This window comes from Zootoca vivipara, chromosome 7, assembly GCF_965207765.1.
Source record: "Zootoca vivipara chromosome 7, rZooViv2.hap1.1, whole genome shotgun sequence".
Lineage (NCBI taxonomy): Eukaryota > Metazoa > Chordata > Lepidosauria > Squamata > Lacertidae > Zootoca > Zootoca vivipara.
The window spans coordinates 83695457-83723373 of NC_142590.1; the positions used below are offsets into that span (position 1 = coordinate 83695457).

Here is a 27917-nt window from a genome sequence, read left to right on the forward strand (position 1 = left end):
ATCTGGAGCCCTACATCACGAGGGGCTGAGAGGAGGCGGCGGCAGAGCGGGAAGAGCAGGAACCCATGCCGTCATCGCCGCCTCCCTCCCGGCCGCCCCCCGGGGAGCAGCTCCGCCGGAACTGAGAAGCCAAAGGGCGGCTCGGGGGTGGGGGGCAGAGCAAAAGCCAGGCACCCTCCCGAGTGTCTATGAGGAGAAAACGGGGGAAGAGGGAAGAGAAACCCGGCTCCATCAAGAGAGCGGCTGTTGCGCTTCGCCTACTTCCCCCTCAGGCTCACTCCGCGTCCCTTTCGCCCGCTCGCTCGCCCACCTCCTGGATGCAGCCGAGGAGAGGAAGGGAAGCGGCGGGCGGCGGCTCCCCAGTGCCACCTCACTCGCTCTCGGAGACAACAGCAAAGCCTGCCAAAAAAAATCCAGCGCTGCTCCGTCCCGGCACCAACTTTGCCAGCGGTGCCTGTAGGGCTTTCCTACCTCCTCGGCGGGCTTCCTCCTCCTCCTCCTGCATCTCACTTCCCCGTCTGGCCGCTGTGCCACCGCCTCCCTCAGCCTCATTCAAAATTGAAATTCCCTGGCCAAGGCCGTCAGCGCGGCTCCAGTGCCCCGGCCTCCGCCTGCAGCCCCGCCCCCGGTTTTGACCCTCGGCCAATCGCAGGCTCCAGAACTACTGTCAGCGGTTATTGGCGGCGGCGGCTACGCGGGCCACATGACGAGGTCTGGCGGGCCGGATTAGGCCCCCAGGCCTTGTGTTTGACACCCGTGGTCTAGCTCCTGGAACGGTTTAGGAAAAGTTCCTTCAGCCTGAGGGCCACATTCCAATGGCCTTCTGGCACAATTTACTCTTCCAGTTCCTTCCACCCATGCAGTCCCTTGATGATGGCCAGACTATCCATTTCTTTTGAGGTTAAAATTGAGTGGGTGTGTGAGAAGTGTTCCCCTTTAATTCCACTTGAAAGGCAGCACTGCTCCACTTGTGCGCAACACAGAACAGAAGAGGAAAAACTACCATTTGTTGCAAGTAGCTTTTACTTAAGGTCAGATTGATGGACCTATTTAGGCCAAATCAATCTATGTGTTTAGAGACAGATTTCTTCGGAACTGCTCAGCACCTGAAACCAGATCTCCACATTTGCAACAGAGGTGGGGAAACCCAAGCCCAGGAACTGAATGGAGCTCTCTAGTCCCCTTTGTCTGGTCCTCCGGACTCTTCTTGCATAAGAATCTAGTTAGAATCTGGGCAAGACATAGCCAACTGAGCTAAAAGGCAACCCTAGCCTGTTGAATTGCATACAGCTCAAGCAGCCCCAAGACTTGTGTGGAAAGACGTACTCTTGTCCTTGGCAGAAAAGCAGCAACATGAGATTTGTAGCTTGCTGTTGTTCTACACCCACTGTGATTATGTCACTGCTGGGGTGTTTGATTATGAGAACCATTTTCCAAGAGGAGTAAATACACAACCTTGATGGGGCACTATTGTTGTAATGACTCCACTAAATGGCTCTGTAGTCATTTGGTGCTGTTCAAATTACTGAGATTAGCAAACCCACACACAAATTGTGATCTCCATAGTTCAAAGCAAATTCAGGGCTCATTTTTTCCTAAGAAAGGTAGAGCTATCATCGACTTTTGGGTCTCAACGAAGTCAACTTGACTGCGAGACACTCATTACACACCATCATCAAAGCATTGCTTGTTCCCTAAGAAAAAGAAGATGACAATATAACACATCTGGTTTAACTAGGGAGGTGTTTAGTTTTTTGGGAGTCAAGTTTCAGCGTCTGTAATAGCCTTGGACATTTTGCCACCGTGGATAAATATCAAGTGATGTTTTCCTTACCATCTTCCCTACCCAAGAAATCTCGAAGGTAACAGGATGCTGGACTAGATGGGCTATTGGCCTGATCCAGCAAGCTCTTCTTATGTTCTCAAATTTTGATAGCTGCTCAGTGATACATTATTGTCTTCTGCCTTTGCCATTGCTCTCTTCATGCTGGTGTTGCTATCACACATCATTGTGTGGTGTTGCGTAGAATGTGTTCTTTAGATGTACATTTTGTCTCTTTGTACTGACAGTGTTAGTTGTCTTTGAGGTCCCAAAGGTGGGATTTCTTAAGCTGAAAGAGTTGTTGTGCTAATAGGAGATTACCTTGTGCATACCCCTTTGACCTCCACAGAGGAAAAACAGGACACAAACACAAGAACTGCATGGTAAATGCAATATGAATAATAAATAGTATACTTGCCTTCTTTCATGCAAACGTATTCATGTGGGAGTTAGGTCAGCATTTTGTACAGAAACTCTAGGAAAATATTCTTAGCTTTATTGAACACCCCCCCCCCCCCGGAAACGCTGCCTTGCCTCTAAATTGAGATTATCATATAGCTAAATCCATCCGACTGCTTAGTATAGGGAACCCAGAAAATGTTGGCTTGCCTCTCAGCTAGCCTTCAGTGACAATGCCATGATTGATTGATTGATTGATTGATTGGCTGTGCAGTGCCCTGACATCTTATTCACTACACAGTTACCCATGTTCCTAGGAAGAAGACCCCATAATTGTAAGTAAATAAATACCTGGTGCTGATGCAGAAACAGGTGAAACAGTTGCAGTGAATCGAAGTGAAGATTCATAAACTATAGGGTGTTTGGGGGAAGTATACCTGTCCCTTCCAAGCAACTACTTTGGCTTGAAAGTTGAAACAAGCCAACTTTTGGCACAGTTTGGTCCACATCCCAATTGACACTCCTTTTGCTTGAAATTCTCCTAAACAGGAACATCCAGATTTAGGAACAGAGTACCTTGAACCAGATCTTTGGTCCATGTAGCTAAGTAATAACTTAATAGGTTTTCAGAAAGGGGCTTTTCCCAACTCTTTCTGGAGATGCAAGGGACTGAAACCTTCTGCATTCAAATCATGTGCTCTGCCACTGAGCTATAGCTTCAACATTTCACGCCCAATGAAATTTGGTGGCAGCCGTCTTTCCTATCTTTCCATTTGGCCAGCCGTTTCATGTGGCAAACGATCCGGGATCAGCACTTGACTGGAGTAGCTCTCTACATCACCACACAGAACTTTCTTTACAGGCTAGGCTGTGGTTGAAACCCGCCTCCCTTCCACCTCCAGGCTGTGTGGTAAGCCACAACACATGGCCATCACGCCATGGAGTAACAGCCGCCACGTGGAGCAACTCCAAGTCCCCTCCACGTTTCATCAATCGTTGCTCATAAGCTGGCCTTTAAGTCTCATCGATTTCAAAGGCGCAACTTCCCCAGTCAGTATGCAAAAGGCTGAAGACGCAGCAGGAATATATGTACTGTACTTATTAACTCGGAGCCTTCAGAGGACATTCGGGAACTGAGAAGAGGTGAGAAAAAAAACATTCACACTATTTCCTTCCAGTTCTGACACATCTTGTGTCCACTTCTCTGTTCCAATGGAGGGCTCCCAGGATTAAATCCTGGAGAAATAGAGCTTGATCTTTCCCTCCAGGGATATGCAGTGAAAACAGTTAGGGCCAGAGGCACCATCTTGAGAGGGTGATATTGGGGGGGGGGGGGTTGCAAGGTCCCGACCTTGTGAACATGAGCATTGCACCTCACTAAGCCAGACAGAAGCTTCTTAGGCTTTGGGAAGGAGGTGGCAGGGGTCTGGCAGGACGCTGGAGCCCTCTTGCCTCCTTCCCAAAGCTGGATGGGCTTTGGGAAGGTGGTGGGAGGGCTCTCGGACCCATCAGAGAATCACACCTCCCTCCCTAAGCTGGGCAGAAGCTTCCCGGGCTTTGGGAAGGAGGTCCCGCCAGTCCACTGACTGCGTGCCACTGGCTCTCTCACATCTGCAAGAGCCCAGTTCTGTTCAACTGGCTCTAGAACTCCTCCTGAGGTTTGCTAATTTCCTTTAACGATCAAGGGAATTATTTCTCTCTCTCCTCTCTGCAGGAGTTATCGACCTTTTGACTGACAGGTGTAGCATGCATTTGTGTGTGTGTGTGTGTGAGTGCTGTTGGAGGTGGCCCAAAAGGGCAAAAGTGTGGTAATTAGCAGCTTCTCTCTGGGGAAGAGGTCCTCTGTTTGGGATTTGTGCATTCGACAAGCTGAGCTTCCCTCGTGGCAGCACACCAGACAGCTATGCCATGTTTGCGGGCTTCCGAAAGGCTGGCAGCGCCATGTAACTCAGGGTGGCCAGATCACTATGAGTGGCTGGGTGGTTAGAGTGTGACAAGAAGCTTACTCACTGTCATAACCAATCACGTTTTCCAACACGTGGGTGGCATTCCTACTGTACACAGATATGCAAGGGTTCCTTTGGGGTCGCTCCACCCAACCACAAAGAAACTTTCTGGACTGAGATCTTTGCCCACAACTAACAGAGGGTTAGTTAGTTCCAAAGTCAATACAGGTGTGTTGTTTAAGGCAATTGCATGCATAAAAGCACTGTACTCCATGCAGATGTTCAGATTATATATACATATATGTTGTTGTTTAGTCGTTTAGTCGTGTCCGACTCTTCGTGACCCCATGGACCATAGCATGGCAGGCACTCCTGTCTTGCACTGCCTCCCGCAGTTTGGTCAAACTCATGTTCGTAGCTTTGAGAACACTGTCCAACCATCTTGTCCTCTGACGTCCCCTTCTCCTAGTGCCCTCAATCTTTCCCAACATCAGGGTCTTTTCCAAGGATTCTTCTCTTCTCATGAGGTGGCCAAAGTATTGGAGCCTCAGCTTCACGATCTGTCCTTCCAGGGAGCACTCAGGGCTGATTTCCTTAAGAATGGATAGGTTTGATCTTCTTGCAGTCCATGGGACTCTCAAGAGTCTCCTCCAGCACCATATATACATATATAGTTTTTTTTATTATAGTTTGTCTATTGCTGTTGTTGTATTTCTCATGTTTGTAGGCCACTTTTCACCACAAATGGTCTCAAAGCAGTTTTCAGAACAACCAGTGAACAATGCTTCGGTCAAATAACAAGGTGTTTAAAATAATAAAAACCCATCAATAAAATCATAACGTAAGTCTAACGTAATGTCCTTAAAATGCCTGAGTTGGAAGGGACCCCAAGGGACATCTGCTCCAATTCCCCAGTGCAGGAATCTCAACTGAAACATCCAACCTCACCCGATGAAAAGTGACCACACATACTTGCATTTGTTGATGCTACCCCACTGCACAGTTGCAGCCCCCAGTTTAAAACCTCCAAACTCAGCCTTGGTCTTTTTAATAACAACAGCAACCGCTTCACCTTTTGCAAGCAAGCTCCCCTGTTTGTGGTCCTTTCTTCCTGGGGAACACACTGATCTCAAAGGACACAAGCTCACTAAGCTCAGGGACGATGAGAATATTTTCTCTTTCTTTTTCTGTCTCTGCTTCCCCACCCCCTCTTTTTTATGTCAAAAAAAAAAAAGGATTCAGAAGCAAGTGAGTACAACATGTTCCAGAATGACTGCTAAGTGGTTCAGGGACAGTCCCTTGTTTACTGAGCCTGGAGAGTTCATTCTCTCAGAACAGAAAAAAAAAATTAACAACTTATATATAGGTATACTGTCAAGGTGTGCTATTGTAAAAGTCATGATTCAGTCAACAAATGCTACGGAGCATTTTGAATTCTTTTTACCAAGCGTGTCTTGAACAGCTGTTGGGGCTCAGGAGCCTAGTGAAGTTAAATACATCTTTGCATTTAATGTGCAGGTTTTTAAAAAATGTAGGGAGGGGTCAGCAATAAGGCTGGACTGAATGACATGGGCCATTTTTCACGAAATTTGCTGTTTTGTTTCAGCAATACTTCAGGGAAGAGGTGAAATTATTTTGAGGGGAGGTGAATCAGAGAGTGAATCTTTGCCTCTGATGTGCTTTTTGAATTTTGGGAAATTCAAAATGGCTGCCCCTTTTGCTGCTCACTGGGGGCCACTGTTACAGCGGACGGCAATTGATAATCTACAGAGGAACACACAGTTTACACCTGCTTTTCCAAAGTGGCAGGATTGTTCATCCAGCAGCACATTTTATTTGAGAGGTGCAGTGGCAGTTATGCCTCTGAATAAAGGGTCATGATTGAAGTGGGCTTGTTAAAAAAATACAATGTCACAATATGCTGTTACATGCAGGGCTTTTTTCAGTTCTGGTGAGTTCTGGCACCTCTCAGGTGGGCACCATTGCCATTATAAGAGAATAAGGGAGATGTTCATGGTGAGTTATGGCACCCCTTTTTCTAGAAAAATAGCACTGGTTACATGCGACCCTATTTTAAATCATAAACTCCAAGGAAAATCATTTCTTAAGTTTGCATTTCTATCCCCTATTAAATATTTACCTAAGGCTGTCACCACACTACAGTTTGCTTGGCCACAGACAGATGGCGCTGTGAACTACAGCATGATGGTAGCCTTCTGAGAGCCATTGGGCCATTACAGCACCGTCAGAAGTTAGCATCAAAATCATGGCAGACCAGAGCAGCTCTTTGGCAACTGCCTTTCTCTACTCCTGCCACCACTGCCCAACTCACCGATGATGCCATTTCAACCTCAGCGGCAAAGTGCAAGGAGGACGGGGCAGTGGGATAACAGGACAGAGTTGCCCCAGCCTGTAATGACTGCTCCTCACCTAGGCTGCCTACCCCCATTTCTCTTCTCCTCACGGGTGAAGGTCTAAAGCAGGCTTCCTCAAACTGCAGCCCTCCAGATGTTTTGGCCTACAACTCCCATGATCGCTAGCTAGTAGGACCATTGGTCAGGGAAGATGGGAATTGTAGTCCAAAACATCTGGAAGGCCGAAGTTTGGGGATGCCTGGTCTAAAGCAGGCTTCCTCAAACTCGGCCTCCCAGATGTTTTAGGCCTACAACTCCCATGATCCCTAGCTAGCAAGACCAGTGGTCAGGGATGATGGGAACTGTCATCTCAAAATATCTGGAGGGCCGAGTTTGAGGAAGCCTGGTCCAGGAGGCTCACCATGTTTACTCAACTTTAATGGAGAACGCTAGCAAGGAGCCCTGAGCTAACTTGGACCAGCGTCTTCCTCAACCACCTACCAGCCTGGTGCCTACACTTAAAACAAGAAGCTCATGGCATCTATGTTACTTAGAAAGGTTCCCAGGCAGGCTGCTTTCATCTGCACCTGCTGTGTGGTTTCATGGCACTTGCATCCAGCTGCCTGAGGCGGCTGCCTCATTCTGCCTGACGATAGGGCCAGCCCTGGTATAGGAAGTCAGGTCTTCTGTTCCTCTAGCTTGCTGTTGTCTTTTCTGATGGAGAGCAAAGTTTCAAAGCTTTCACAGTCCTGCCTAGGACAGAACCTGGGGTTTTCTGCTTGCAAAGCATGCAGTCTCCTACAGAGCTGTGAATCTTCCCCAAACACCCATATAGACTAGCCTTGATCCCATATTTACTCCAAGAAAGGGGTGTCTCCCTATGATGTAGTGACCACAGAGACAATAAACTGGCCTTTTGCATTTGCCTTCTGCCATGGCCATTTGAGTAATTGTGATTTTGGAATTAGCATGCGCAGACATGTTTATAAATGTCAAATCCCAGCCTTGGGAACCTCTGTGCCAAAGGGGATTTGCTGGCAGGATAGGAGAAAGGGGGGAGGGTTTAATTCTTTGCATTTTCAAATGGAGGGAAACAGCCTATTTTGCCTCTTTAGTGTTTCGTAGGTGGTTTTTGAGGGTTCTGGAAAAGAAGGGGGAGAGATAAGGGAGATATACATCTTCTGTAGGGCATTTTGTCATATGCTTTGCACATATGTTGTGTATACCTTGTGTGTGCAGAAACAATCAGGACTGGCTGGGTTTCAAGATGAGAAATCCCGAGGCTTACTACAGTCTGCATGTAAACACGCAGAGCCTAAATATTCATAAGCACTCCGAGTACTGCTTTTATCTCTGTCATATTCTTAGATGGGCATTTAATCCCCCTCCTCGCCAGCGTCCCCTCCTCCCCCTGCCCAGTCCTGTTTACATATCCTTTGTAATCTAATGTACAGCTTCCGGGAGCACCTATGCAGACTGGGAGCGATGGTTTAATATGGGCCAAGGGAGGGGGAATGTGAACAGCAGGTCGCGGGGCCCTTTGATTTGGAGATAAGCTCAGAGTGTATGTCACTGTTTGCTTTCGGAGATTGTGCAAAGCATGTTAATCTCTGCAACAAAGCTCTGGGAATTGAATTCTGAAAGATCCTTGGAGAGCTGAAACAATATGAACTGAAATCCCAACTCCTTGGGATGTAAGTAAACATTACAAGAACAATCAGAGGGCTGCCACCAGAAATCACTGTCCTATGTCGAGGTCCTCATCCTTAGGCTGACACACACACACACACACACACACACACACTAATGTCTTGCACATGTAAAAGAAAAAAAAGAAGGGAAGGTGCCAGGGAAGGAACAAAAGGAGTGGAAATCTCTTGCATTGGAGGTTTTCAGACGACAATTCTGATCTCCACTCAGGTGGTCTTTGGAAGGTTTGGAGGAGTCAAGAACAGGCATCCCAAACTTCAGCCCTCCAGATGTTTTGGACTACAATTCCCATCTTCCCCAACCACTGGTCCTGTTAGCTAGGGATCATGGGAGTTGTAGGCCAAAACATCTGGAGGGCCACAGTTTGGGGATGCCTGGTCAAGAATATCTATCCTTGGCCTCACACTTGGTTTATATTTTGTTCTTGATGGCAGCATGTGAAATGGTTTTAACCCAGGTTGGATTTATCCAATGGGTGAACAGGGCCCTGGTTGGGTTTTCATAATACGGCAGTGATTTTGACGATGGCACCAATGGTGAAGAAAAGGTGCTATTACAATATGTGTTGTCCGCTTCGATTTGTAGAGACAAAATTATGTTTATTATTAAGCAGTTTGTCAAGACCCACAAGAAGTGTCAGGTAGTCCATGGGTGGTTGGTGGGAGAGACTGAGAACTGCTGCTCTAGGAGATAATGGTGCGACAGAGCACTGGAAAATGTATTTGAGTCTTAAAGTGGTGCTGACAAAGATCTTAACTGAAATACACAGGGTCTGATAAATTGTATTTTTGTGCACCAATAAGCTTTTTGTCTTCATTTCCTTGCTTTTGACAGAGTCAGCTTTTGATAAGGAACAGGGGTAGATGTAATGTTGTCAAGACTCTATGCTTGTTCACACATTACACTGAATACAGGTAATAAACTGTCTCTACACATGTACAAGCATTTGTGTGAAAGAGTATAAACGTGTAGATTTGTACAGCTCAGCTCTTGTGTACCCTTGTACACAGTGTATGCACTCATCAAATGTTACTTGTGTATGAGTGTATAGCCCAACTATTTGTGTACATAGCTTGCACACTTGTTGAAGGCGACGTGTGGACTCCCCTTGAAGCTGACCCAGAAACTCCAGCAGGTGCAGAATGCCGCGGCGAGGCTCCTTACGGGGTCCCTGCCATGGAACCACATTCATCCAGCGCTCTACCAGCTGTACTGGCTCCCGGTACAGGATCAGATTTAACGTGCTGGTTTTGACCTTTAAAGGCCTATGCAGCTTAGGACCCTCGTACCTACGGGACCGCCTCTCCTGGTATTCCCCGCGGAGCACCTTAAGGTCCACAAATAACAACATTTGGGAGATCCCGAGCCATAAGGTGGTTAGACTGGTCTCAACTAGGGCCAGGGCCTCTTCATTATTGGCCCCGACTTGGTGGAACGCTCTCTCACAGGAGACCAGGGCCCTGCAGGATTTGACATCTTTCCGCAGGGCCTGCAAGACGGAGCTGTTCCGCCTGGCCTTTGGGCTGGACTCAGTCTGACCCCTATGTTTTCCTCCCTTATGGTTTTGATTTGGGCTACTTTAAAATGAGGCAGCTTTTTAAAATTTAAAATTTTAACTGTATTTTAACCTGTATTTTAATTAATTGTTTTTCTTTCTTTTACGTCTTATTGTAACTTTACTGGTGTCAGCCGCCCTGAGCCCGGTTTTGACTGGGGAGGGTGGGGTATAAATAAAAAATTATTATATTTATTATTGTTAGCCCCAATCAGGACACAGGATAAGCTAAGGACAGTTGTTGTAGCAAGAGGTCACTCCTGTGCATATGGAATACTTTAAAACAAAAAACAACACACATTTATGAATGAACACATGTGAAATTGATGTGGATGAAGAGAAACCCTGACTCCCGCCCACCCCGTCTCTAGTCACTGCTGGATGTTGCGGTCTTCAAGCGATAAACATGGCTGTATGTATGAGGTTCAAGTGTATACAGATGAATCCATAGATCAGGGGCCAGCAAACTTTTTCAGCCAGGACCCTCAGACCTTGTGGGGGGCCGGACTATTTTTTGGGGGTGGGGAAGAACGAATTCCTATGCCCCACAAATAACCCAGAGATGCATTTTAAATAAAAGCACACATTCTACCCATGTAAAAACATGCTGATTCCCGGACCGTCCATGGGCCGGATTTAGAAGGCGATTGGGCCGGATCCGGCCCCTGGGCCTTAGTTTGCCAACCCATGCCATAGATGTATATACAGGCACAGAATCATAGAACTGGAAGGGGCCACGAGTGTCATTTAGTCCAACCCTGTGCATTGCAGGAATCTTTCCCCCAAAGTGGGGCTCGAACCCTTGACCCTGAGTTTAAGAGTATTGTGTTCTACCGAGTGAGCCCATCTTATCTGAAGATGAATCAGCCACTCTTTGCTCTGGCTTGACTCTCATTTACTCTGGAGCAAATGCATCTAAATATACACACATTTCCAATTCAGAGTTCCTCCATGCTCACTCCTGTGCAGTTGGGGTTCCCTATTCATTCATTCACACACCCTTTATGTGTGCAGAACTACTGTCTTCCTCCACTGAAATGAAACAAGGCAGCCAGGTCAGACAGGGGCAAGAGTGGACTCACCCTAGCAAGAGCACCACAATAACCCCATTCAAATCGAAAAGGAATTTGGGGGGGTTTGACTAGAGCCACAGTACATCGGAAGAGAAACTTCACTCTGTCCTGAACAGTGTAATAGTATATAGCTCCCTTAACTCCACTGCAGACTGACATAGCCACAAGGTCTTTGTCCCAGACCCCAATCTGCCAAGTGGGGTAATAACACTGGTGTGCCTCAGAGGGTTGATCAGAGGTCAAGCTGCATGTAATGTTAAAGGCATGTAAGCGAGTGGCATGAAATATGTGGTCAGGGGTTAAATTGCTTTGAGATATTTTATAGGAAGCAATTCATAAATGGAAATAAACAGCACCCCTTCCCCGTGAGCTGCGCTTGCCCCCTACAGCTGATATTTAAAGGACACCCAGCATGCATATTAAACAATTGTACAGTAAGATAAATGCACATTTAACATGCGTGTTGTCAACCTTACCTGCTGGTGGGAAGCACACAAGGCTTAAAAACCCTCGTTGTGCAGGGTTTTCCTGGCCTATAAAGAGCTTTTAAGCTGTCGCTCTGGGTTGCTCTCACGAGACCTTGCAGGAACTTGGGACACCCCTGCAAGATCTCACAAGAGCAGCCCAGAGCCCAGCCAGCGAGGCAGATAACCCTAAAGCTCTCTCCCTTCCTTGGGAGGGCAAGGGCTGCTCTGCATACAAGTCCGGAAAGGTAAGGATGCTCACACAGGGGTTGCTGGAGTCTACATGTTTTTTATGCACTGTTCCTGGAACAACCCCCAATCAAGAGACACAATTGTACTGCACACGTTTAACATCTTGTGCACTTTGGCCCCGAGTATGTGGAAATTACTGAAATATGCTACATAAACTGTGCCAGTGTTGAGTATCACAATATTGCTTTCTGTTCCACTTTCAACCCCAGATAATCTGTGGCCTTGACAAAGTTCCTTCTGTGATGCCACGAGGGATGGGCGGACCTGTCCAATTCCAATCCTAAATTGAGTTCTCCACATGTCCCCTAAAATCTGCATGCTATTCTCACTAATATACGCTCTTTACCCAGTATCCACCCCCCCTCCTTTAAATATACATATTACTTGGCTGGAGAACTGCATTACAAAATTCAGGGACGTGCCGATATCAAAGGATGGCTGAGTTTTGGTTCCTGTATTGTTTTGGAAAGTATGAATTGGGTGAGGTTAGCCTTTCAGTGCAAGCTCAAGTGAATTTCACCCCATCCCTAAATGCCCCCTGATACCATTTCCCTTTATTTATTCACTTAATCGGTGGTAGCGCTGCTTGCAAATGTATTTTGACAGGAAGCAAAAAATAAAGGCGAGAGGGGGAGAGGGAAAATATCAAATATTGAATATCTTTTTGCAAAGGAAACAGATGGGAGAAAGAATTTTAAAAAAATCTTTTTTATGAAATCCGTGCACATGTTCTCAACTCTCTGCTTTTCCTTTTCTGGATTTCGTATATTTATTTATTTTATTTCCGTACTGGCGACACCCACAGGCTTGCGATTCGAAAGCCAGCCAATCTATAAATGCCTGCCCGAGTGCGGGGGCGGTCAATTACTCTGTGAGAGATTTCCAAGGCAGATATTAGCAAGCGTGCATCTCGGGGAGGGAAGTCTCATTTGGGATGCAGGATCCGAGATGGTTGTAGCTGGGATCATCTGATCTCGCAGAGTCAATCCCGAGACAGCTCTTGTAAAGGGAGGGGGGAGAAGCACCAGGCTTTGAGTGGCTGCTTTGTCGTGATGCCTTAAAGAGAGCAAGAGCGAGCGAGAGAGCACTATTAGATGCAGTCCGCTTGCAGGCTGCCTGTCACAGCTCTGATCAGGGAACCACCTGCACACACAAGTCTCGCTATTTTCTACCAAGACTAAATGCTGTCAGGGTGCATCGTTGCTAGGCAAAAACGAAAAGGGAGTTCTTCTGGCTTTTGGAGAATCTTTCAGCAATTCCCAGCAGAAGTGCTTTCAGGATACAGTTGCTTCTGAGAGCATCTCTGTGAGAGTTGTGGCATTCGCTGAGTGTTTTCACCGAGAACGAGCAAAGAAGAATATGTGTTAGTGGGACAAACCTTAGAGAAAAGGAGCATCTGCTAGCAAGAGAACTTTTCTCTCTCAGGAAGCAGAAGCTGGCCTTGGGGATGGAAGAGGGGAAAGTCTCCAAGGGCAGCCGATCTCATGCCTTTGATTACGTCTCATGATCATCTGACCCACAAGCCAGCTCTCTGGGTCTCGGGACAAAGTGGACTTTGGCAAAACAAAAACAACAAACAGACAATGGTGCAAAACGTGATCTTGGTTTTCTTCCGCAGGCGACTGAGCCAAAGACCTGCTGTTGAGGAACTAGAAAGAAGAAATATTTTGAAACGTAAGTAATTGATTCCTTTTCTCTAAATGGTAAAATGATGCTTCTGTTCTTAACACAGGGGGAAATACAGTAATTGTTCCCCATTGAAACAGGGCAGGTAGGCAATGCCATGTCCCCTTGTCTGGTTTGGATCTCTAGAAGGCTGCTGGACTGTTAACCAGTAGGATATTTGCTCTTCAAATGTAGATCTACTCATTTGGAATGTAGATGAGGATCGCTGTTAAATAATGCACAGTTTGTGTGAACACAGCCATAAATCAGTAGTAGAAGATAGATATAATAAATCCAGAAGTGTTTTGGGATCTTCATATTGCTTGCTCTCACAACAGCCCTGTGAAGTACGCCGCAGTTGTTCCCATTTTACTAGTGGGAAACTGAGGCTGAGAGATAAATCATTTGCCCAAGGGAAGTCACAGGATCTGTTGCAGACATTTGCAGCCATGTCTCCTGATTTCAAAAATAATTTGTAGTGTCCTGTTTAAAATTTGTTAGAAAAATTGAATTTCTCCTCCTCCGACTCTGTGTAATCATGTCCTGGGTTTAATAGGGGGGGGGTTATGGGTGTGTTTTAACAAAGAGAAACCAAGTATACCCCAAACTGCAACTCATCACTTCTAAAAAGAAAAGCAGGGGGCATTCATGCGGACGAATGAGTTTTCTGGCAAGCGAATTGGTTGTGGAACACCCTGACCTTTCTATGTCAGCGCAAACTATGAATTAAAACCACGAAAATCAAATTAGTGCATCTTAATTGTGTATGTTCTGCAACATTGCCACTGAATTTCACCTGAAACAAAACTGGGGCCAATTCAGGGAGCCCTGCTTGGTAAAATCGGTCAGAAGATTATTATTTTTTAAAAAGAATCTGTACGATGTTAGTGAAATTTCACTAATAATTTCACTGAAGAGTCTGCACACATCAGCAGTTTTGGTTATCACTGTAGAAAATGTACACTATAGGAAAGAGTTTGACCAAACTGCGGGAGGCAGTGCAAGACAGGAGTGCCTGGTGTGCTATGGTCCATGGGGTCACGAAGAGTCGGACACGACTAAACGACTAAACAACAACATAGGAAAGAGGGGTGCTAATAAGCTGATTTAAGGCATGTAGAGATTCATGCGTCACCCTACCCCTAAGGTCAAGGCTGTCATCATTTCCTTATCTTCCTGAGCTCAAGAAACAATGAGAGAGGTTGCAAATAATTTACAGATTTAAGACAGAGAGGATTAGGCTGCACTCCTGCACAGATGTACTTGGAAGAAAATCCTATTCAGTCAGTTGGACTTTTGAGTATATTTGCATAGGATCCGGCCACTCATGACTTGTCTGAATCCTGCCGCTGGTTTCATGCAGGTGCTTGTTGGAATCCTGCCTCTGCCACGAACTAGCTAGACAGCCTTAGGCATGCCACTTACTTTCAACCCCCATTCTCCCATCTGCAAGATGAGGATCACAACAGTGGCCTAACTTGAAGGTTTGTTGGAAGAGGAACTGTGCATGGAATGCTTCGGACGCACCAAAGTGCTCCAAAGTGATCAAAATCTCTGGGTACATCCACTTAGCCATTAAGTCTGTCTCTGATCTGTAAGCTACTCTGATCGACAGATCCTCGCACACAGCAATTCAATGTGTGTGCACAACTTTGCTCATGGGCCTTCTCTCCTGCACATATGGTTGTACTAATGGTGCTAGTTGCTAGGAGAAAAGTGGAGAAGGAAGCCAAGATTCACACCCAAAATGAAAGGTAGACACCAGCAGAGTTGACTATGACAACTTATCCAGTGGGAAACATGTGCAAAGGTCTGCTCTGGCAAAGTGCTCTCTCCAGTGCATTGCGCACTTTGTGTGTGTGTGTGCACGTGCGCACTCACAGAGATTGCATTCTGCAAAGCAATTTGTGCGTTGCAGTCTGCTTCTGCACATAGGCTGCCCTTTCAGGGATCAGGGTGACTAGCTTTCACATTTCCTTCTCTTGATATATTGAGATGAGTGCAGGGTGAGAGGTGGAGGACGCGATTTGAACCAAAAGAAAGATAAGCAAAAAGGAAGGGGGACATTAATGGGATGTCCTTTGCAGATTAAAGCGAGCCCATCCTCCTGGACTTCCTCTGGATTTCCTCCCAAGGGAAATCTGGCGGCTAAATCGAATTTATTTTCCCTTTAAAAATCAAAATTCCCGTTCCCATCAACCAGGAAGATGGGCCACCAGGCAGATGGGCAAATGGGGTGGCCTGGCTGACAACTGCAAATCAGGCAAGAGGGAAGCTGTTAAAGGAGCAAGTTCTGAGAAAGGTATCGGATAGTGGGGTCAGGAGATGCCTCTGGTCTGACTCGATCGACAGCATCATATTATATTCTCATATCAGGGGAGTGACTACAGCTCAGTAGTAGGACACCTGCTTTGCATGCAAAAGGTCCCAGCTTCAAACTCAGTCAAAAGGGGCAAGTGATGTTGTTGTTGTTGTTTAGTCGTTTAGTCGTGTTCGACTCTTCGTGACCCCATGGACCAGAGCACTCCAGGCACTCCTGTCTTCCACTGCCTCCCGCAGTTTGGTCAAACTCATGTTCGTAGCTTCGAGAACACTGTCCAACCATCTCGTCCTCTGTCGTCCCCTTCTCCTAGTGCCCTCAATCTTTCCCAACATCAGGGTCTTTTTCAAGGATTCTTCTCTTCTCAAGAGGTGGCCAAAGTATTGGAGCCTCAGCTTCATGATTTGTCCTTCCAGTGAGCACTCAGGGCTGATTTCCTTCAGAATGGATAGGTTTGATCTTCTTGCAGTCCATGGGGCAAGTGATAGGAAAGATCAATGCCTGAGTCTTTGGAGTGCTGCTGTCTGTTGAGCTGACATTACTCTGGTAGATGGACAAGTGCTTAAGGCTTGGTAGACGGCTGCTTCTTATTCTCCTATTCCAAGTTAGCTGTGTCCCACACAAGTTGCAGTGGGGAGCTGTTGATTCTTGAGAGAGCAGGACCGGGGCGTTTTCTCGTGCAAACAAATCAGCAATAATGGAGCTCTCACCGGCGAGCAGGGCTGGGCACGATGCTCCTTTGAGGCATCAAATGCAAACCATAGAAGCCTCCAAGGCTCTTTCGAGCACTCACACTGGTAGTCTTCTTGCGAGAGCTGTGCAAGGTGTGGTTACCAAATGCTTCTCCATTAACCCCCCACTCTCTGCCTTTATTTTGGAATGGTTCAGATATTTGCCATTTGTCAGCTGGAGCAACCTGAACCTCTCCAGGGACATGGGACACTTTTGCTTACAGCTGCTGCGATATTTTCCATGAGTGCAGAGGGTACAAGATTGCCTGCGGCCCTCATGCAAATCTCCACTGGGAAAGTGGTGGTTGTAACTGGAGAGACCAGGAAATGCTTCGCTTCTGCCACTGGAGAAAAACAAAACAAAAAAAACCCCTGCCCCCAACAACCTTCACAGAAAATGTTTCAGGAGACTTCATCCTGCACAACCATGCAATAAAAATACCTGGATGTGTTTTTTGAGGACCAGAGAGTCTTCTCTTGGTTTACAAGTGATTGTTGCACTAGTGTTTTGCCTTGCAAACTATTAATGAGCACGTTTAGATTCCCCCCCCCCAGGTTGCTTGTAAGACATTGGGACAATTTTTCTCCTATTGTCATATGATATAAACCAGGCGTAGCCAAGCAGGAGATGCCCTCAGTAGGTTTTGAACTACAACTCCCATCATCCCTGACCATTGGTCACACTGGCTGGAGCTGATGGGAGTTGCAGTCTATAACTTCTGGAGGGCGCCATGTTTGCTGCTCCTGACAGAACAATCCTGCACTTAAAAAAAAAGTTTCCCCACTTGGTCCCATTTTTTGTTCATCAGTGGCAACAAACGTTTTTCTTACTGCTACCTTTCTTCACATGGGAAGTTTAGGATTGTTTACATGGAGTCACTAGCACATATCCAGACTGACTTTATTGTTGCTCACAGCGATTCCTAAGTCTTACTACACTACCAAGCTGGGATAACTTGCTACTATTACCAAGCTGGGATAGCACAATTGGTAGAGCTTGAAGCTCCAGACTAATGTACTAAAGCTCTGGACTGGTATTTTGAATGGTGAACTCACTATTCACACACACACAGAAAGACTTTTTTGTTGTTCTGTTCAGGTCCCAGCACAGAGTTTCAGAATAATATCAGTAGTGTACTTAGCGAGAGACATCGTAGCTATTATCCCTTTCATTGAGCCTAACCTAGGATACAAAAGATTCTTCTTCTCCTTTTGGAGGGTATTTAGGGGGGATTATCTACTATTTGCTGCAATTTTTTTCAGTGTAGAAACATTCCCATTTATCACTGACGATCCATGCAGTCGTGCATATTTCACATCATGGGACATAAAAACAGAATAAAACGCCGAAACACAAGCTCTAAACTCTAAAAACAATGAAACAATTTCATCAGATATAAAATTGACCTTCCACAATTGACTGGGGAATTCTTCTTAAGCAAAAATGTCATCAGCAGGCACCTAAACATTATCACGCTAGGTGCCTGTCTGATTTGGGCTTGTCATTGATTCCAGAGAGCTGGAGCTGCAACACTAAAAAACCCATTTCTAGTCCAGGCTAAGCCCATCTCTGGAATAGGGACATGCAAAGCTGCCTTATGTTTGCCCTCTCACCCAGGGTTATCTCCCCTGACTACAGCAGTGGTCTGTGGCCAGTTCTTCCCCATCTCTTCCTACTGGAATGAACTTGGGATCTTCTGCAAACTTTGTGCTCTACCACTGAAGTCAAGTCCTCCCCAATTCCCTCTTTGAGATCTCCACATAGCCCATCTCAGCACCACCAGAAGAATCATCCCTCCATTGGCTTGATGGATAACTGCTGTTGTGGCCAGGCAGCAGAGGATAGGCCACGGCTGTCGGAATGACGTCCGCAGTGACAGTTTCTTCTAACCCAAACATAGGTCCAAACATTCACAAAGAGTTCTCCGGTTCCTTTCTGCGAGCGACGTTCCTATTCAAGTGGTTTCTTCTTCCATCTGAATGTAACATGACTCGATCCAGGCTTACCCTGGCGATTGTTTCGGTGTCACGGCTAATTTAGAAACCTTGTCAAGGGAAAGGGTGTAAATTACACTCTTGTGTTTGGCACTGTATGGCTGGAGGAGTTTGTCTCATTAAGACGGACGGGCCTCAAGCCAGACACTTAATAATTAATGGATCGAAGGGCAGTCAAAGCCGACTGCCAGGCTGCTGTTACAGAGCCCATTCGTTTCCACTCCATTGTAGTCTAACATTATGATAATATAAATACCTGTCCTAATGCACCATCCAGTAACATTCCTCTTCCTAGCAAAGACCAACTGGCAAACAACTGCTTGATTTTGGGCAAGAACAGATGCACTTTGAGGGAGTTTACATTCAGTTAGCCGGTCCAGACTAAATATGGATTCGCAGCAGTGCTATTTTTCTAGAAAAAGAGGTGCCGGAACTCACCATGAATGCCTTCCTTGTTCTCTTAGAATGGCAGTGCAGCACACCTGAGAGGTGCTGGAACTGAGCTCAGGTGATTTCTAGCTAGAAAAAAGCCCTGATTCAGAGACTCATAGAATCATAGAATTGTAGAGTTGGAAGGGACTGTGAGAGTCATCAGATCCAACCCCCTTCAAAGCAGGAATCCCTTTGCCCAATGTGGGGCTTGAACCCATGACCCTGAGATTAAGAACCTCATGCTCTGCTGGTATTTCTGCCTCCCTGTGGCTGGATCCATTGCCACTCCACCAATGCCTGAGATGAAAATTTGCATGTTCCCACACTGTTGCCACCCTTCCTTGGGTGGCAATGGTGTGGGAATCTGCTTGATCTGGCCAAGACACTTGATTTCATCATTCAGCCGTATGCAACTTTGTACCCCGTGGAGACCCCAGTAAAGCGGATGTGAAAGACAGAGCCAACCCCTCATCTGAAGTAGTATGTCCCTTTGCATCCTTTCCAGTGCTTAACTTGAGCCAGGGCTTCCCCCCCACTCGCTTGGACATTGAAAAGACACATTGCCTTTGAGCATGTGCAGAGTGCATTTCCCTCGGGGCAACCAATCACCCTCTGTGCACACAGGATTAGGGCAGGGGCGTGATTTCCTAACCCTCTCCAGCCCTATCACTTCCCACTACCAAAATGGAGCACAGATTCTTTCTCTTGGAAAGCTTTTTATGCATTTTCTGATTTATATATTTTTTGACAGGTAACAACAGATCTGGCTAAATTAATTGTATTTGGAACAGGTGTCCTAATGATGCCCTCCGGGTATCTTGCAATCATTTTGTAACATTGTCCCCCTCCCTTCCAGCCCGTATTGCGTTACACACAAACCTTACACTGCGGCCACCTAAGCAGAAATAAACAACCCCGCTGAAGATTCTCACAATTCCGTCTTTAAGATCCAGCCTAAGCTGCTTTTTCTTGTGACTGCAAAGATTGCTGGCTCTCTGGTTACAACGTGTGTGCTTGCAGCTACTATCCTTCCATAAATAGCTCCATGTGGCTGCTTCTTTTCAAAGTGTTCAGTCAATGGCATAAATAGAGAACTGGAATCTAAAAATACCTTCCTCGCGCTGTGCCCCCCCCCCCCAGCAAGCAGCATCTTCAATGCTTATTGAAGGATGCAAAATCATTCCTCTGGTTTAATGCAGAAAATGCCCCCTTCCCCAGCAGGTTGAGGTTATCATGTGCAAATCAGGATTCCCCACAATTCAATTATCTCCCTTTCCCTTCTTCTTTTCTCCCTTTTTCTGGGGAAAAAACCGGTTAGAGACCTTTCCCGTAGATTCCCTGTTCCTTACAGGTCACGGGCGCACGTCTTAATTTAGCAACAGACAGCCCTTGAAATAGAATCGGGGGATGGAGAGAGAGAGAGAGAAAGAGAAAGAAAGAGATGCATTAAGTCATATCCCAAGGCTGAGGATATATTCCACACAATGCTACAGCAGCCGTTCCTATTTTTAGCACCAGCGTGTAGGAGTTATCGCAGCTTGAATACTAATCATTTACGGTGTGCACGAGTGAAACAGGCGGAGGGGTAGAAGAGAGCATCACTATGGGAAAATAAAATAATAATTTAAGAAAAGGGAACAGACCAGCCAGCCAGCCAGCCAGCCGCCCCTCCCTCCCCTCCCGCCACATGGAATATTAAAGGATCTATAATAAGATTGGCACAAGCAGAATATTAGAAGGCAAAGGAATGCGTGGGAGTTGATTGCTGGCTATTGTTATAAATTAATCAACAAAATTACGGGAGCCTGGAAGACTTTAGAGTACAAGGAACGTGTGTTCCCTGAAGCAGGGCTGCTATACAATGTTCCAGCTCGTAAGGGCAGCACAGATGACTCAGACAGAGATGTGGCATTGCAAAGCGATCATTTAGACTTCTAAAAAGTCCATCGATTTCCCCCCTGAAAACAATCCTCGTTGTGCTAACCGGGGGGACGGGATTGGCTGCTTCGTGTTTGCCGAAGCCCGCTTTAAGTGGCTGCCAGGGGAAGAGCTTGACACTGGCATCTGTGTAACCCTGCTGCGAAGGAGTGTGATGGTTTTGGCAGGGCACCAGGCAAGGTGGACTGTGTGGTGAGCCGAGAGAGGGGGGGGGAAGAGGGACGGAGGAAGAGCAGCAGCGCAGCTGGTCTTGATGAGGAAAGTCATCTCTCTCTTCATCTTTCCTGCAGAAAGGAATGACCAAACGGAACAGGAAGAAAGGAGAGAGATCAAACAGAGGCTGACGAGAAAGGTAAGGTGCCCCCCCTTCCTACACTCAAATATTCCTTGTCTTGGTCCTATGTTTTGCACGTGGTTGGTAAGCAGGTCCTACTGTAGCCAAGCATGAGAATAACAAATGGCAGCAGGAACCCAGGCTGTTGTCTGAGCAACTGAAGCCTGCATAAGGGTGATGGCTCACCTGCAAATAGAGTCCTAACCCCAGGTAGCTTATGATGGAATCGTAATCGCAGAACATGTTGGTCATGACCAACCCTCATTTCAGGGCTTGTCCACACTTGCACCTGTCCCATGCTTAGAAAGCATAAGTCTGAGTGGTTTTCCCAGTCCTCTCCCAGGGGGAAAAACATCAACAAGAAGAAATCTGGAACTGTCATTTGTGCCAATTGAGCACTAAAGAGCAGTTTTCGCCAGGGGGAATCAACAGGGCAAGAGGAAGAGTGGATAAGCCCTCAGTTGGGTTGGGTCATCTCTAACTTTGCTGGATGATGCCCCATGACTTGTGTGTACTTTTAAACAGGTTAGCCAGGCATCAGAAGGAATGATGTCTTGGTTGGTTGGTCTACAGGTGGGAACATAGGTTCAATGTTCCACAGGTTCTTGAAAGCACGTGAACCCCATTTGTGGTGCGAAAACAAAGCATTGTATTGCAGCTGGGGATCTACCACAGACCTCAGGTGAGCTGCAGGCTAGGATTTGCTTTTGCACGGGTTGCATTCCAACAGGTGCTGGCCCTTGCAGTGCCCCCTCCTCTGTCATAATTTGCCCTTGGCAAATCATGTGTATGATAAGCAAAGTCATCAAGTTGAAGGAAGCAAATTATGCCCTCAGCTAAGTGGTGACCATTTGCTTTCACACTTCACTTTTTGCTACCAAAACAGTTTTGTTTACATACATATGCAGACACAGACACACACCCTGTGGCGAGAAACCCACAGTACTCCGGCTCCCTTCATGGTAGCAGGTGTACATTCCTGTATGATGTTCCTCAGTGCAAAGCTTTTTATGCTTATATGTTTGCTGACCTCTCCGTGTATGTAACCAAGGGTAGCTAGCTGCATTTATACCCTGCTTTTCCACTCTAAAAATGGAGTTGCTCAAAGAAGCCAGCATGCCGAAAGGGCAACAATCCATTATTAGAACACAATTGCCAGACTAAAAGCAGCACCAAGATGACAAACAGCCCAAAGTAACAATCAATAAATTTAATTAATGAACAGAGAGAAATGTTTACAGGGAAATGTCTTTGGTTGCCAGCAGAACAAGACAAGAGAGGAAGATAGCTAGACTTCTTTACAAAGTGCTGAATCCTTGTGCTGGGAGTGCAGACAAACTGCTGTGGAGCTCAGGAAAGAGCCTGCAGAATTTAGCTTGTGCTTTATAAAAAATATGTATTGCAAGTTCAGCTTTGTCGAGTTGTAGGTTTCTGGTAACAGGATATTTAAAACCCCTTTGTGCCAGCAACCAGAATTACCAGCATTAGGATAATTCTCAGAGGGAGTTTTGTTCATTCATTCCCTGAGGGAGCACATGTACAAATCCAGCTCTAAATATAGCCCGGTGTTAAAAATGAATGGTACGAGGTCCTAGAAACCTTTCTCAGAAAGTAACGCCAAGATTCATTCATAAGACACGTGGACCAAAAATGAAAGTCAATGCTGGTTTACTCTGGAGCCTGTAAATGAGACTGTGTAACACACTGTTTACACATGACTTCTTCCAAAGAATCCTGGGAGCTGGGAGCCAGATTCAATTAATCGGTTTCACTAGCAGAAGCCCAAATAGGGCTCTTCCCCCATTTCAACCCCCCCCCCCGGCTTTGATGTGTCAGGAGAAGCCCTCTGGCCAACCTTGTGTAGGGGGAGGAGACAGGAGACCACTTCATTGGGCAAGGTGAAAGATTTGTGCTGACAGAGGGTTTGTTTTAGCGTGACACTGAATTCCTCCATGTAGATTGTTAAGGGTGCTGGGAATTGTAGCTCTGTGAGCACGTAAGCTACAATTCCCGGGATTATTTGCTGGGAGCCATGTGGTTTAAGTGTATGGTGTGCACGTAGCCTGAAAATTCAAACCTCCCTCCTGTGGGATTGCATTTGAACAAGGAGAAAGCTGCTGGGTCAGACAGTGGCTAACCAGAAGCCTATAAGAGCCCCTTGCCTTGGTGATAGGATGAAAGGGACCTACATTCATTGAGCTCCTCCATGTCAGCAGGAACCCTGGCCAATCAGGGATCATCCGGGTGGAATCCTACTCATGTACACCTGCATACAAGTAGATCCCTTTCATACTACTCATTGAAGTTGCAGGTTGGGGAAAGGGTTTCCTTGATATAATGTGTGAACAGGAAAATTTCCCAAGCAGTAAATAAATACAGCACTACAGCAGAGAGATATTGCACAGTTACAACAATGCAAATCTAGAGTAGCAATCACAGTTGAGTATTTGCACCTGTGTAAATGACCTGAGGTTCCGGATCTCTGTCATGTGAAGATGGACATCCTGGATTTCAAATACACAAACCAAGTTCCCCTTTATGTTCCTAAATGCAATTATGGGAATGAGCAAGAAACTGATGAAAAATCGGTCTTATTACCATGCAATATTTATATGGCGACTTTCCTCTCCCTTTCAAAGCTTAATCAAAGACCGACAGTTGACGAATTAAGAGACAGAAAAATCCTAATTCGATTCAGTGATTATGTGGAAGTGGCAAAGGCACAGGATTATGACAGACGAGCAGACAAGCCATGGACAAGGCTCTCAGCAGCTGATAAGGTACAGCCCTATTTGCAGTTGTTGTGATGTGCATCTATTTGCATTTGTTTGTTTGATATACCACTGATGCAGCATGACTCTCTACATTAGACGAGCCATATAACAGTCATGTAAGCATTGCATCCAGATGTAAGACATAACTTAAGGACAGACTGCACATTGCACTAATTTCCAGCAGTTAGTTTCTTGCATCAAAAACAACAAACTGTCTTGTGGTTCCCTAACAACTGTAAACAAGTTTATAATCAATAGGCTGATCTTTCAGGTGCCACAAACCTCTTTTAATTATGTGACCCTATTTGCTGTTTTTAAACTAACATTTGAAAACATTGCAAAAACTAACATGCCTAGCGATAGTTCTAGATATGTGCAGCCCTAAAGGATCACATTGAGGATAAAGGGCACAGCACCCATTTGTGCCTATAATTCTTCATCCAGGTAGGAATATACATGTAATAGTCTACTTGCATAGTATGGTCCCTGGCAGGATTGGGGCATCTACCATAAAGCTTAGCTTATGATCTTCAACCAGTATATGTGTTTAGCATGCTCCATAACCACCTATGGCAGTATAAGGCAATCCAACATAGAGCCAGCACAGCCGGGTGACTCAGTCATTTCAGTGTAGAAACGCAAGGGCATTTTTTTGCAGGGGCATTATTTATTTGCTGCTGTTCTTTCTTGAACTGGTGAAATCCAAATTAAGGTACTGGAATGTACTTCACCATGATTTTTCAAGATGCACATCCCCATTATGTTTTAAGATTTGTTTTAATGAAATTGCAAAGCACTTTGACTTTTTAGAAGTGGCATACAAATCTTTGAAATCAAGTAATTCGTGTCCATCCACACATACAGCAAAGTGAATCTATAGCAAAGCAGGTAACGTGACTAGTGAATTGCTTGAGAATGTAATTGCACATATGAAGAGGCAAATGAAGGAGCATCTCTACAGTATAGTTGTTGTTTTTTTTAGTTTTGCACAGCAATCTGGCACAATGTTCCTCTTTTTTTACACAGCGAAACTGTTTTCTCCCTACATGCAGATGTCATGAATTATTTGTGTTTTGCATTTTTAACAAGGCTTGTTAATAGGTAGCTTAGGGACCTTAAGTTTCATCTGCTTAAAGCAGAAGGGAAAAATCATTGTCCTGATCAGGGGGTTGTTGTTGTTTAGTCATGTCTGACTCTTCGTGACCCTATGGATCAGAGCACGCCAGGCACTCTTGTCTTCCACTGCCTCCCACAGTTTGGTCAGACTCATGTTGGTAGCTTCAAGAACACTGTCCAACCATCCCGTCCTCTGTTGTCCCCTTCTCCTTGTGCCCTCCATCTTTCCCAACATCAGGGTCTTTTCCAGGGAGTCTTCTCATGAGGTGGCCAAAGTATTGGAGCCTCTGTCCTTCTATGTTTCTGTGCTCCTGGATGAATGAGCATCACTTGGTAGAAATTTATCAAACAAATACATATTCACAAACAAAGCTATGAATTTGAACAGGCCCTCACAATTTGAGGTAAGCACATGGCAAAGCAGTCAGATGACCTGGGAGCTCAAAAGCTAGTGGACCGTTCTATGCAAGAGTTAAACCAGACCTCCTTTTGCCCTTCCAACTGTTATGATTTTATACTGAGAAGGAGCAGATTGTAGTCTATGTTGGATTCTTGATTTGCATTTTTCTTTAATGCCCTTTCTTTCTGATTTTAAAAGGTTAATTAACTTTGTTTTCCTTTGAACTTTCTAGGCAGCCATTCGCAAAGAGCTAAACGAGTACAAAAGTAACGAAATGGAGGTGCATGCATCAAGCAAGCATTTGACAAGGTGGGTTACTTATTGCAAACAGCTGATCAGTACTTTTATCAATTTGCCATTCAAGTTCTGTGGTTACAGCTCCAGTAGCCAGATTGGGGTGGGCGGTGGGGAATGCAATGGGCACATGCACTTAAAAAAATAATTATCTTGCTTCCTCATCAAATTGGGACTATATGCACATGGAAGCTGCCTTGTAGCAAACTCAAATTCTTTGGCTTAGTGGCACAGAATTGAAGCAACAAAAATAATAACAATAAAAAATGAAAACCTATTTTATAATATTAACTGAAAGACCCTGCCAACAAGAAATAATGTTAGGTGGCAAAGGCCTTTCAACCAGGTTCAGAGTTCAGGTATAACTTAATTATCCTCCCCTTAAAAAAAGAAAACAAACGGGAAGACCTATAATAATTTAAACTCCCCCTTCTCAAAAATGAGTAAGTAAAGATCAGGACAATACTCCCATCCGTGTTCGCATGTATCTCCCTAACCACAATTCACAAGTGACATCTATCACTCCCATTCATCATGGAAGCAACAGTTCTTATATCCTTCCTGCAATCCAAAAAAATGTATTGATCTCTACAGTATCTTCCCTAACAGGTTGCCTTTCTCAAGATGCACATTTATTTCTTTTGCTTGCTTGAAAAAGTGGTCAGATGATTCAAAATAGGTACTGTGCAAAGCTAGCATAATAATAATAATTAATAATAATAATAATAATAATAATAATAATAATAATAAACAACTTGTGAAATTTCCAGCTCCATGTCATCTTCCATTTAAGGTATAGGTTGGTTTGAAAAGCTTTTAGAGCACGTAAATCTCAATCCTCCTAATTTGGGTGAACACCGACCAGCATTTCCAAAGTAGTAACTTGCTATGATTTACATTATACTAATGGTTAAGCAATTATATCCTGTGAATCTGGAGCCTATTCCCTTGTTTGGGCAACTTTTTAATCTAGTATGGAGTTCTGGTCAAGTACCTAAGTGTGATAACTGCAGCAATGAAAACTGCAAATACTTCCAGCATTATGCGCAATTCCTTTAAAAGGGCATAAATGGATGTTTTCAAATTGCAACCCATGTTTGCAATATTGCCAGTTTGGCCAGTTTGCTCATAATAAACCAATCAAAAGAATATTAAGGGCAGCACGATCCTGAATGTTTCATATTCGCCACATTTTATTGATTCCAATAGTGTTGAATCATTTTTTTTGGGGGGGGGAGGACTATTTTTAGAGTTGCTGCCAAAATTCTGCCTCCGATGAAATGCAATGTGACTTTGGAGCATAGCTGCCAAGTTTTCCCTTTTCTCGCGAGGAAGCCTATTCAGCATGAGGGAAAATCCCTTAAAAAAACTTGGCAGCTATGCTTTGGAGGTTTCTCCTCCAGGGAAATACATAAGAGATCTTGAGAGAAGCAAGTGAAATGTCTCAGGCTGAAGGTGACATATGTTTACAAGGGTTTGTGTCCTACAATGAAATTCAAAGTGAATTTGGGGTTTTTGCCTCTTAAGCAAAGTTAAGAGGCCAAACTAGTCAACAATTTCAAGGGAAACCAAAATGTCTGTCACTTCATGGTCAATTCACACCCCTAAATGATGGTCTATTGACAAATTACTCTTTATTATGATATAATTTTGAAGAACTGTCATTGCCACTAATGTCCCCTCCTCCTTCTTTTCAACCTGCAGATTCCACAGGCCATAGAGGTTTTCTTCTGAGAAGAATTTGTCTACTTTTTTGATACCACTACTGAACATGCATCAGGGAAAGTATGAAGGTCTTTCCTTGAGGTTCAGTCTATGACAAGCTGATGTTTCGTGTTCAAGAAGGGACTCTGCAGATTTGGTCTCTGCAGCACACACTTTAAAGGGAGCAGCTATAGCAGAGGACGGACTTCGCCTCGGAGCTACAAACAACACCTGCTGGGTGGGAGGATTAGCTGGAAATGACTGAAGTCGAGATCATCAAAAAGGAACCTATTGCTCTCCTTTGTTACTTGTTATTAAACTGTATTGCAGCATATCTTGGGAAAGGAGATGTTGTGCATGTACAGGCTTTTTTACCATTCCAAGGCCTCTGACATAAAGGACATGGTGCACATCGCCCTTCAGTATTATCATGGTGACAAGACATCTGGAACTTATCACGATTAGTTTGTATAAAACACTTAATTTCATGTTATACAAAATGATTTACTATATTATGGTTTCTTTCCTTTTTTTATATATGTCTAACAAAACACAGCTGCGGCATTTTTTGGGGGGGGGAGGGGACTCCTGTTATTATTATTTTCTTTAATTAAATGATTACTTACTGCAGAAAACAGA

General features: G+C 45.1%; 1 protein-coding gene across 1 annotated transcript in view; it reads left to right on the forward strand.

The window, feature by feature from the left end:
• The window catches only part of PHACTR3 (phosphatase and actin regulator 3), a 195768-nt gene extending 167851 nt beyond the window's left edge, over window positions 1-27917 (forward strand). The window contains exons 9-13 of the mRNA XM_088674701.1: window positions 13194-13249; window positions 20947-21008; window positions 23630-23770; window positions 25513-25589; window positions 27279-27917. Of these exons, the coding sequence (XP_088530827.1) occupies window positions 13194-13249; window positions 20947-21008; window positions 23630-23770; window positions 25513-25589; window positions 27279-27294 (352 nt within the window). The 3' untranslated portion in view covers window positions 27295-27917. The remainder of the gene's footprint in view (window positions 1-13193; window positions 13250-20946; window positions 21009-23629; window positions 23771-25512; window positions 25590-27278) is intronic.